Below are 12,971 nucleotides of genomic sequence, written 5' to 3' on the forward strand. Positions count from 1 at the left end.
TTAAATACACGAGAAAAATATTCTTACATGGGCCCTTACCATGTACAAGGATATCTCAATCCTCGTTTGGCTGGTAAGCACTCGGTCAGTGTAGCCAAACTCTTACACTCGGTTTGAGATATCCCTGTCCACGGAATAGGCCAATGTACAATTCTATTTATCATTCACCCCCTTGGGAGTAAGGCAGGGGGATCTTAACCCTCGGGGGAAGATTCTTGATATAAGCAGCCAAATCTCATCCCCCGAGGGGTGAAAGATTATAACTTTTCTCACACCGCAACACCATGTATCGTATATATTGTTTTTGTATTAGTACTGTAATTGTATTTAACAATTATTTCTTTATAAAGAAGTATATGTAGTTTCAGACCCAATACAACAATTCATATTTTTGTGGTTTCATGCATGGGAAATTTATTTGGTTATTCCGCTAAACATCATAACTGAGGCAGTAGATACCCGATATAATATTACATAATTGGTAATATTCGTGGGGTATTTAAAAGTAGACGAAAATAAATACCCAGCGAACATTTATATATACTCACTAATGTAGAGAAGCGATTTCTGCAGCATATAGTTAGTAGTTCGTAACCTATCACACAACTAATTCAGACTTGCACGTTCACAACCAGATTGTGCATTTTTGTACCGATGGCGAGTTGATAGTTTTCTGCATTTCTAGGTTCTTCTGTTGAACTGGCATTGACATAACCTAAGCAAATAACCTTTCCAAGGTCAAAGTTGAATCCACATGATGACGTTGACCCTACACACTGGCCATTCCGGTATATGGGTTCACCACCCCACGGCCAGATGTTGTGTTCAATGTCAAAGTCCTTCAGTGTCAACTGTACAAGGCGTTTACTTGTTCCATTTCTTTTCTGCAGGTTTAGCGCTTCTCTACCGATGAATGGATTAGTTTTCTGAAATTTGGAATCGTGTCAGCTATTAATACATGTAATGAGGAATCTAGGTATTATAGAATAGGTTTTTGTTAATGTCCTACATGGCGGTAAAGAAACCATCATGACCCATGCAAAAATCGGAAGAAAATTTTTTTTATAAAATGCTTTTATTTACTAAAAGATTTTGAAATAAGAATGGAGGGGGTTATATTGATGCGACAGTAACAACGGTAAAATAATCTGAGGGCTTTTACACGTTGACAGTAAGACAGTGCCATCATGATGTGAAATAAAACGAAAATGATGCCTAATAGGTTCTACATTTCCAAACATTGTCGGTAATGCAGGAATCCTTAACATTGAGTCGTATTTTTTAAAAGCTACCTCAAAAGATACACTGGTTCCTTTCCACATTCAAATGGCGTTGTCAGTGACGAAATGTCTTCCTCCTGAGACGCAATTTTATTCTTCAAGCGGAGCTGTTTGAGGACATAATGGCCGCCGTTCTTTATGCCATGCTTCTTTCCCGCCGCGTTTAAGGCCTCGTACACGTGCAGTGTGTTCTGTAATTAATATCTGTTAGTGCTTAATGTGTAAAAATAAGTGAATAAATATATCATTATTGAAATGTGTTAAATGAGGTTTCAAAGCAATTATCTATAACTCGTTTGCGAATTATAAATTTCAACTCAATGCGAACATAACTATACCTCAGTTGGAATATGTAGGGTAAACGCATCGATACCGGATAGTGGCATTCTCAGCGTGCGGATTTCACTAGAAAATCCAACATCTACAATCTGAAATGAACATGAAGCTGTTAGTTTTTTTATTGATAACATGATAAATACTGTACATTTTTCTTTCATCAATGTAGGTTCTGGATGATAACAAAACCAAGAGAATATATCTCGGTTACAACAAATAGTTAATTCAGATCCGAAGTCGATGAAACCGATGTACAGTAAGGATTAACATAGAAAAGTACAGGAGCACGACAAAATCGAATTGTTAAGAAGGGAAAGCGACTTCTGATACAAAAAATGTCACGGAGTAGTGACCCCTGATACCACAAGGCATACTAACTAACAGGATATACTGATATCGAATGTTAATAAATGGAACTCAACTACTTCCTATGGCGATTGTGATGTCATACCCGCCACGAATGATTAGTAAATTTGCAAGATACCGTTTGTTACCTTCCACTAAATGATGATGTCGATAGATATAGATTCAACATCGATATAACAGTACATATGAGGGTTGGAATGTCCAGACACATGTTCTATAAATAACTTTGTTAAAACACAATGATCAAAGACAAATAACCAAAGATATGTACTATTGAACAGATTAAAAAGAATTGCTAACTTTGCACGTCATTGACGGGAAGTCTTTGGTCAGCACAGACACGTCACACATGTCACTCATTAAAGCTTCACTTCTTGGCCCGACGATGGTCAGTGATGAAAATGACGAATCACTTTCGACCAGCTCAACTGTCCCGTCCGAGGGAAGATGGCGCCTCATCCAGGTCAGCATCCGACGCTGGTGATTGGTAGTCGCCGTTATCAGGAATCTGGGGAACATTTCTCGTTTGATGATATATTTCAACTACATCAATTTCTCGATATTAGAAATAGTTGAAATATATAAAAATGGAATTAATATTGAGTGTAACACCGATAATGTTTTGATAAACAATGCTCTCAAAAATGACTCATACCTATTGGGAGCTAGAGAGATGACGCTACAGTCGACAACATATCCTCCTTGTTGGTTCAGCATTCCTGTCTGTGTGATTTCTCCAGTCTTGTCAGATACGTCGTTGCAACAGAGATGTTGGAGATATTGGAGAGCCTCGCCACCATCAGACTATACACCAACAAATACATCTGATATTTAATTCTGTTTCAACATCGGCTCTGTTTATGGTTTAATCTCTGGATCGTCATTACTTGATGCTTTGATATCAAAGTCTACTATTCAAAATCATTACTTGATATTATGATATATCAACAGTTATATCTATACTAATGAAATGCTGTTATGATATATCAAAATCTATGTTCAAACACATTGCATGTTATGATATATCAAAATCTATATTTACACTCATGAAATGTTATAATATATCAAAATCTAAATTTACACCAATGAAATGATGTTTTGATATATCAAAATCTATGTTCACAAGCATGGAATGATATAATATATCAAAATCTATATTCACACCCATGAAATGATATGCTATATAAAGTCTACTTTCTCAATTATGATTTTATGTTTTTACTGATTTTCGGTAGACAGCTATTGCAGGCCACTACCTTAACTTCACACATTGCGAAACATGATGTGTCTATGAGGCAAACGTCGTCTTTGCATGCTTTATACTCTGCTTCCACATGGTCAAACCATGATGGCTTGTTGAACGATGGGCTATCCAGATGGTACGGATCGAAAGATTCGTCTGTAAACCAAAAGTATATACGGTATTTGATGAATAATTTGAACTGTGAATATCAACATTTTATTAATTAACGTATTTAATCATTTTGTAATAATATTTAAAACATAGAATAAATGTTTGGCACCTGTTTACATTGTTATTACTATAATACTAACAGAGTGTACATATCGTTAAGCTACCTGTATTCTCCCTGAAGTACAAAGGTCGTTCGTATCCCTGTAGATCGCCGAAGCAGGCCCCTTCTTTCTCCAGTAACGTATGGATGGGAGAGGTTTTTAACTTCCTTCCCTTTGTCCAGTGGGTGTAAGGATAGCGCAGTTTGTAGGCACCTGGAATGGGGCAATGGTAGCGATAACGGCAGTTAACACTAGATAGGGGCAACATCATAAAAAAGATTTGACGTTTTGTTCTATTTATCAATAAACTGATATATTAACTCAAACAAAATGTTTAAACGTTGTGCACAATACGTTTACCAGACACATTAAAGTTCCGTTTTTGTGTGGGGTTTTTTTTTTGTTTTTGTTATTTTTTACTTATTCATCAATATATCAACGAACTATCAGCGAACTTAACTCTTCAGAAAAATTCATAAATACGACAATGTACATGATTTTGGGAACACTGACCTAGAAATAGCTTTTTGAAACGTTCCTTCGTAACGTGATTATATAATTATAATAATGACTTAGTATAGTCTACAGAAGTCGTCCCAGTGGTAATATTTTTGACAGTTTCCTACTTATCATATAATTCAATAAAACAAATAGTGTGTATGTTATAAACTATCTTATGTTTATATATTTAGCACTTTTACAACGCAAAACTTGCGATAGGGCTTTCCAAATCTATCTATTGTGGCACATGCTTACAACCCTGAACTTTGACCTATAGTTGACTATATGAATGACGCCGTTATGTGATGTTCTTTAGTCAGCAATACGGGATATGGCTTGGAAGCAGAGTTCTACAGATGTCTAAATTTAAAGGCATTACGAAGTTTATGATTATGTAATATGGTATATATGAAACAAACGCAAATGTGAGTTGTTATTTTCATACAAAATATCGCAAGGAATTCGCCATTAATACTCTTTGTATATCAACGCAAATATAAATCCCACGCGAAATACAAGTGATTTTCATAATTTCCGAATGGATTTGAAGTATATAACTGCATGATCTTAAATACTTGCAAATAAAGCGGTTTTTGTTTGCTGATTAACGGTAAAGAAAAGAAAACATGTTTACTTTTGTCATTGTACTACATTATTTTTTAGTTATTGTATTTTGAATATTTTCATTGTTTACAATTTTTCTTCGGAGACATTAAAATATAACTTGATGAGGAATGCATTAATGAACTAAGGATAAAACAAGATATCAATTAGTTTTGATATATTTGCATACTGTCATTTCCCTCTAATACAAAAGTGTTAACTATGTAGATGAAATATAAACCAAGACAAACCTATGACCTCCTTCACACGCTCAAACAAAAAACGTCTGTTGCCATGGACTTTATTATGTCGGAGAATATGGTGAGCATCCAAACTATTTCCTGAGACACCATCCACGATACTCTCCGTAATGTACCTCCCTATCCCGGCGGAACCAACCACGCCCAAGCCGTTCATGCCAGCCGCAACAAAATAATTCCTCACCTACAACAGATATTATTTCATTTACAGTAGTTTTATGGCGAGTTTTTATATATTTAATATCAGTCTACACGTAATGTTTTATCAAATATATAAATGTGTTAAAATATTGTGTTTATTTGGATGGCTACAAGAAAACTACCATTGATTCGACAAAATGACGAAATATCAAAAATTGGGTCACGCTGTATATATTTACAACTGCTTAGGATTTTTTCTACACCAATTAACATTAAAATAATCAGTTATGACATCGTAACTAGTAATTATATAATAGGATCAAACCTCTGCTGATTCTCCCAGAATCCAGTTCCCGTCCGCTGTAAAGCTTTCCGGACCGTTGACTAGTGTCCGAACTTCAGCCGTTTCCATAGCTGGAAATCTGTTGAGGATGGGTTCCATCATGACCTCTGAAATGAAGAGTTGATGAATCGCTCAGATGGAAAATAAAATAGGTTGTTCATTAGCTTCAGAAATAAAGCGGTAAGAAATAGCTGGGAAAACTAAAACCGAATTGTTCCGTCATGACCTCAGAAATGGGGTGGAGAGAAATAGCTCCGGAAACTAAAACGTTATAGGTCCATCAAGATCTCTGAAATTGAGTGGTAGGGAGAGTTCGGTAACCTGTTAAAATGGGGTACGGTGTTCACGCAGAATTATGTAGGAATATTTTCTTAAAAGGTAAAAATAACAAAACAAAAACAATAAACAAAAACAATAAACAAAAACAAAAAACGGATTTGGTTGATTCTATTATTGTCGATGAAACAGAAGCATCAAGAAAAAATAAAGACTATCGCTGTTCGATCTTATCACAGCCTATATTTTTATATGGACTCTTGAAAATATCAAATAAAAAATGTAAGTTGTTTTAACAATATTTAAATAAATTCATAATACTTACGGAAATGATCCCAATCAGAAGGAAGGAGCTGAAACTCGAATTTCTCTGGCATATCAAAAGAGAAGGTCGGTTTGCCTTCAAGTTCAAATCCTCCGGCAAGTAGACCCCCACTCCATTCGCGGGCGTATATAGAGCCATCATAGTCTCTTATCACTGTGATTATCAACAAGGGTAAGATTTATACAATTATCTATAGACATTAAATTGTCAAATAAGTGTTCAAATCTGATACAATTATTATATTGTGTAAATATGTATACCTATCATCTCATTCCGTCAAATATACCACCTGGGATCGTTCATCTAATGGGGATTTGCCTGTATGTAATTAATCGTTCATTTGAATTTAACAATGATGACTGAATTAGAATAAATATATAAAAAGTCAGTAAAAATACCATTGTGTCGTGCGAGAAATGTGTGTACAACAGCTATTAATACCGTTTTCCCGTGAACAGATTAACGAAAACAAATAGATACAATCATCTTATTGTTCTGTGATAATATCTTATTCTAATATAGTTTGTTTGTTTTGTTGACGTATTTGAGTTCTATAGCTGTTACGTACCTGGCATCATGGAGTCCATGTTTGGGATGGCTGATGACACAATATAAAAGTGTTCACTTGAGTGGAGAGGCACCTGGACGGGAGGGGTCGTTCTAGCCCCAAGGTGTCGTGCCCACTGATATATAAAAACAGGACACCTCATGTATCTCCGTGTTACCATTTTTCAAAAATATTTTACCTGGTGTATAACAACTTTTATTTTCAAACAAATAGGTATATTTGTCGTGAAATCTTTAATATACTCACCTGTCCAGAACAGTTAACGAAGTATTCACACTGAATTTGTCCATGAGACGTTTTTACACCTGTTATTTTGCTATCGGTAGTGTTAACATCCTCCACCTTGACACCCTCGATGATCTGAACACCTGTGTACAGGAAAATATAGCTAAACAATAGCTTATTTATCTGCTCGTAACCTTATCGATGGATTCTACCTGTACATCAGTAAACAAAATAAACGATGATTTCTACAGGTTGATCACTAAACTATAAAAATGACGATCTCTACTTGTTCATCAGTAAACTAAACAATGATATTTTCCTGCTCATCAGTTAACTACATAAACAATTGCTTTGCCGGCACATCGGTGAACAGCATAAATTATGTTGTCTACCTGTTTTGACGAGGAATGATGGAGTCAATATCATTTGATTTACAGTTATAATATTGATTAACGTTTGTTACCAATACATATAATGTAGATTACAAAGAAATGTCAGGGAAGGTTCAGTGTTGTTAGTAATCTGTTTAGATCTCGAGTCACTAGTTTGTTTGTTTGGTAAAGAAGTGGGAAGAGGTTGCAAGGTGGATCTAGTTCTGTTTTCGGCTAATTTTGAGTTAGGATTATCTGTTTTTTAATGCTTTCATTATATTTCATTTTTTACGATTTAATTATTTCATTCAAAATTAGGCCATACTTAAACAATGGGTGTAGAAACATCAATTATCATTAATCGGAAATACCCTATAATTAATTCATCTCTTCCATTTAAGGGTATGGCAACCGAATGGATTGTGAAACATACGCACAATATATTAACACCTTTAAATAAATCAATAGATTTTTTTTCGTCTAGGACTCAAAATAAGTCGATAGAAATGACAAAACCCAGATTGGAAGGTGCCATAGCCCCATCACTACTGAAATGCATACACCTGCAATAAGAATTTTCCATAAACTGACGGATTGGTGAGTAAGCTGTGAATGTGAAATATATTTGTGGGTCATCTCAAAAAATCATCTCTAAAATTGTCTTGGTGATAAGAATTAAAATCTTTTTTTTTTTTTTTTTCAAACAAACATTTTATTCACTCAGATTTATAGCAATACACATTACAATATTTGTCCTCTCACAAGAGGGCTCTCACTCGTCATACTTCATTCACACACTGATTTAATTTACTAGTTTCCATATTGTGTACTGTACCTTATATATCTATTGACTAGGCCTAAAAAATAAAAATAAAAAATATATTACACGGTTTTTGTGTTGTTTTTTTAAATCCGCTTATCCGACGACCGTATCGTTGTATTACCCGCCATGCTTACATTTCCGGTTTATATTGGGCATGTGGATTGTGTGTGTGCAGTGTACGTATCGTCTAGTGATTATCGAATCATAAATTATATATATTATAAAATCTTAATCGATAGTAAAACGTTAAAAAACTTAAACTTGAAAAATCAAATCATTGCATCTATACACATTTGTATTTGGGTTATTTGCGCATAAAATTTATATCTTAAATGTTATTAAACATAAACTATAGACGCAATTTATTAATAACCTAACAGACTGCTAGCCTCCTGATGGACATCACGCACAAATACAGTGTTTACATATAGAAATGCTAAACTGTAGATACTGATTCAGCAGATTTAGCAATGCTGTTTCGTCTCTTTCGTAACAAATGCCTTGTGACGCCATGCATTCTGGATAGGAATAGAATATATTTTCGTTTTTGTTTTGTTTTGTTTGTTTTAGTCTGGCTTATTTTCAAAGGGATTTCTGTTCACAATATTTTCCGAAACAGATCATCAGTAATGCAAAAGTATTAGTCTTTTTCACAAAAGTTCGAATATTAATTTCATGAACACTTTTACCCAGATAAAATCTCATATATCATATTGTAATACACAATTCAAAAGACTGACATGTGTCACAGCCTATTTTCTTTTTTTATCGTAGCAACCCCTCTTATGGCTTTGTATAACGTCTTATTTTCGAGACCGTCTCTGCAAGAATCTATGGCACATTTTATAGTATACAGTGATAGCTACCCGTACAACATAAGTTTTGAGATGACACCAAAACATTGCTCACATTCACAGCTCACTATCATATCCGACAATTAAAGGAAATGTCTATAAATAAAATCAACTCTAACGTACACTTTAAGTAACTAATGTATCACGATACCTTTTGCTTTAGCCACGCCGTTGTACGCGTATACCAGATCGTTAGGAGCCACCACTCCATCTCCTGGAATCCAGAGACCTCCCTGTCAAATCAATGTTTTACATATAGATGTAATTGAATATGTAAATGTTCAAATGTATTTGTTAATTACTGTCACGATATTTAGACATTCATAATCTAAGATTCCTTGTTATTTTATTTTGTATGATAAAACCACCTTAGGAATCTTGAACATTCCATAACTCTTAGAACTTAGAACGGGCTATTTTGAAATCGCAAATGAAGTGAAAAACAGCATGTAGCATTATGTTTCACTCCATGTTGTACACGTTTTTCTTGTTAGTTTACCTGAAGATCAGAAGTTTTTATCCAGGGACACAATTCGGCGATTTCCGATGGTGTAACAAGGTGAGATTCTACACCAATAACCCTTTGAATAAAACAATTTTGATACAAATGCTTTGAATTAACTACTTATACATTATTATGTAGCATAAGAGTGTTTACAGATATCCCTGACATCTGATCAATAATGTGCTTTAAAAGGATTTAATAAAAACATATAGAAATGTAGCTAACTATATGTTATGCGAGTTGTGAAGATTCTCTTACAGTAATATATCGAATATAGATTTAAATTAGTGCTGTGAGTTAGTCAAGTTATCGTTATAAAAATAATCATTGAATGACACAATCTGATGTACAAATAAGGATGCCCCTATATCTAGAGAGAAATATTTAATTGCCATGTAGAGTTTTACTTGAGGTAACCCACCTTGTATAAGATACCCCATTAAATTATGTATACTTATCACATGCAAATATATTCAGGAGTTCGTTTACTAGTATAAATGCTTGGTTACGTTCCAGAAACTTTTCAAACATCACGTTTTGAACATTGTCCCGATTCGATTTTATGAGATTAAGCATCGTGTGCTTTATTCAAATGTCACATACACCTCTTTAAGGCAAGTCATATCAAATCGAAATATGGATGCCCTTTAAACGGAATGTCGTACTTAGCTAATGAGTGCTTCCTCTCAATGGTGACAAGTCTGTCCTTGGTCTGAGCTAAAAGTAAGCTTCCACACTGCTTCCATCCTGCTCAAATAAGATATTATTAGGGTATATATCTACGTTTAAATCGAACGCAATTGGGACTAGTATTTTCTAGAAATCCACAAGTGTTAGAAACCACAAATTCGATAAACATATAGATAATCACCATGGATATTGTACTCAGTATCCCATACATCTGGAATAATGCAATAGGACACATGTATTCAAATAACAGATAACATTAATTACTACAGCATACAACCATTTCCCCCTTTAGGACTTGTAATTAATGCTAGAGTGTTTTGGAAATTATGTTTAATGTCCGGGAAATCAAAATTGGTATGCAACAACTCTTAAAATAGAGAGGGGAGGTGTCTGTTTATAAGCATCTATATAAATTACGAGGCCATATTGTTGTTTTGGAGGGAAATCGTCTTCTGGTTCTTTGACGACACCTGTTATGCATACCACAGTCACAGTTAAGATAATCAGGCCTTGGTTCCATCAATATTGCTTCAAAGAATGCCTTAATTTGATAATTTTTCACATGAAAACATCTCAATTAAGGAACCTTCCATAAATCCTGAAAATGTTTTCCTATGGGGAAGCCTAACTTAAGGAATATTGATAAACTTGCCCCAGATAAAGATAGGACATTCCACACTGCCACACTTGGTTCCTATTCATACCTATGCCATGACTCCTCTCCAGGTCTTTGTATAGCTGTAGACCATATCCAATAAGTCGACACCCGTCTATATCGTCCTTCCCCAGCTGTCCAATCAAACCGGCGGAATGCCATGTCGTACCGCACGTCAGACTGGACAATAGTATATTGGATTATGCAATAAATAAATAAATTGATAAAGAATAAAAAAAATATGAGCACAACAAAAACAAAACAGAAAAAACTAACAAAAAAATAAAAAAATAAAAACGAAGCTGTAATTTTAACACTAAATCGATACACGCGTCCAGAGTTAGAAGAAATACTCAGTTTATTATAATTTTGAAAATAATAAGGTTAATACATGCATTTTACAAGCAAAATAAAATTACGACATTGATGTAACCAGTCCAAACTGCAGCGTTATGAGAGAACTAATCATTATTTGAATGTGAAAATTATGCTAATCATAGAATAATATTATTTGTCCAAATTTGAATGTGAATTTTAATAACTTTGAAATAAATCATTGTATGGTAGTGAACTGTATGCTGAACATATAAACGTTTCAAACACCTACATCATCACACAAAGTCCATTAACAGATTTAAATATGTACCGTATATACTCAGTTGGTGAATGTTTATTGTATGTTGTGTCTGTTTTATTGTATGTCGGGAGAGGGACTTTCATATGTTGTAATAATAGTTGCATGACCCCTTAGTATCTTTATTTGACAATAAAATGAGTTTAAAATAAACATTTTATCCTTTTTCTCTATAACTTTAGCACATGAATATACATGTACATATATCTTGTTAAAATGAAACCCTGTTTATCTATGTTTTCTCTTATAGGTCGAATTTAAAATATCATTCAGCGAGGGTGTGTTATCATGTTACATATATATAACGACTTAAAATAGAACCTACTTGAATAAGAACTTATACATACCTGCCTTGTTCCAGTAAGACTACATCACTCCAACCCCTCTCTGCAAGATGATAAGCTACCGAGGTACCGAGAGCGCCCCCTCCACAAATGACCACTCGTGCACTTGTTGGGACATGCTTGGTTACTTCACTATTAACAAGTGATGACACGTGCCCTGAAGTCGAGTAAGGAAATGGCAATCGTCTTAAGTTATTAAGAACGACAGTGGATATTCTAATACCTTTCCTTGATAACATGTCTAGATTCGGTATTCGATATGGTAATGAGCTCGGGTGTAACAAGCACGCATATCTACCGTACTACACGGTAACAGTCCATAGAACAGATACTGTGTATACACCAGTCACTGACTGCGCATTATCACACACTTACTATATGTATCATCTAACCGCGTGGTGATATATATAGTGTATACCAATGTGTACTGTTCTTCCTTTACGCAACTCTCATGCTCCGTTGATTTTCATACAATGACTCAAATGTTTAAATACACGTCCCCTACCGGTCACCGCTTAAAATAGTAACATTGACCATGCCAAAAAAAAAAACCCCTGAAATAATGAAGTAACATACCAACTTTCACCAGCTTTCACTTTAAGCATGGCTGAGAAAAGTGCGGAAAACTGAGCGGGCGGACTGACGGACTGACGGACGGCCGGTGTAACGTTGAAAATGGACCCCCGTGGAAAATGGAACACGGGTTCATTTTCAACGTTGAAAATGGAACCGGGATGCCGTGGAAAACGGAACCAAAAATTTAATTTTCTTTACATACCCGTTGAAAATTGACCCCGTTGAATATTGAACCACCTTTGACCTTTGATATCACATTAGGCTGTTATGAGAAGTGTATATAAAATGTATATAATAATTATGTACATTGATTAACACTTTAACTCGTGACATCTGGTGACCCAGATAATGACCATTAGCATCACTTTAAATAAGATGTCACTATACATGTATACCATTTATCGACATTGATTGATAATTTGACCCGTGACCTTAATAGAACCTGATAATGACCTTTCGTATAACTTTACACTGTTTTAAAATATGCATATAAAATGTATACGACATTGATCGACATTAGTTAACAATTTGACCTGTGACCTTTGGTGACCCATATAATGACCTTTGGTAAAACTTATCACTTATTAGATATTCATATGGCATGTACACGATATTGATCGCCATTGGTACACAATTCAGCCTTTGACCTTTGGTGACCCAGATAATGACATTTCGTATAACTCATTACCGTTATAAGTTATGCATATGAAATGTATACGACATTGTTCCACATTAATTAAAAATTTTACCTGTGACCTTTGGTGACCCATATAATGACCT

The 12,971-nt window shown here is 34.7% G+C and overlaps 1 protein-coding gene across 1 annotated transcript; it reads right to left on the reverse strand.

Annotated features, from left to right (window-relative positions):
• Window positions 1–885: 885 nt before the first annotated feature.
• On the reverse strand, window positions 886–12,025 carry LOC117338393 (pyruvate dehydrogenase phosphatase regulatory subunit, mitochondrial-like). The gene is made up of 17 exons (XM_033899740.1): window positions 11,619–12,025; window positions 10,687–10,817; window positions 9,958–10,039; window positions 9,287–9,368; window positions 8,939–9,020; window positions 6,761–6,882; window positions 6,515–6,629; window positions 5,947–6,099; window positions 5,328–5,452; window positions 4,853–5,045; window positions 3,561–3,710; window positions 3,239–3,381; window positions 2,638–2,786; window positions 2,283–2,490; window positions 1,619–1,708; window positions 1,293–1,471; window positions 886–926 (listed from the first exon to the last, which is right to left on the reverse strand). The coding sequence occupies exons 1-17, from the start codon at window positions 11,852–11,854 to the stop codon at window positions 893–895; spliced, it is 2,274 nt and encodes a 757-aa protein (XP_033755631.1). The 5' UTR covers window positions 11,855–12,025; the 3' UTR covers window positions 886–892.
• Between the last annotated feature and the right edge of the window lie 946 nt (window positions 12,026–12,971).

Source organism: Pecten maximus, chromosome 11 (genome assembly GCF_902652985.1).
Source record: "Pecten maximus chromosome 11, xPecMax1.1, whole genome shotgun sequence".
Taxonomy (NCBI): domain Eukaryota; kingdom Metazoa; phylum Mollusca; class Bivalvia; order Pectinida; family Pectinidae; genus Pecten; species Pecten maximus.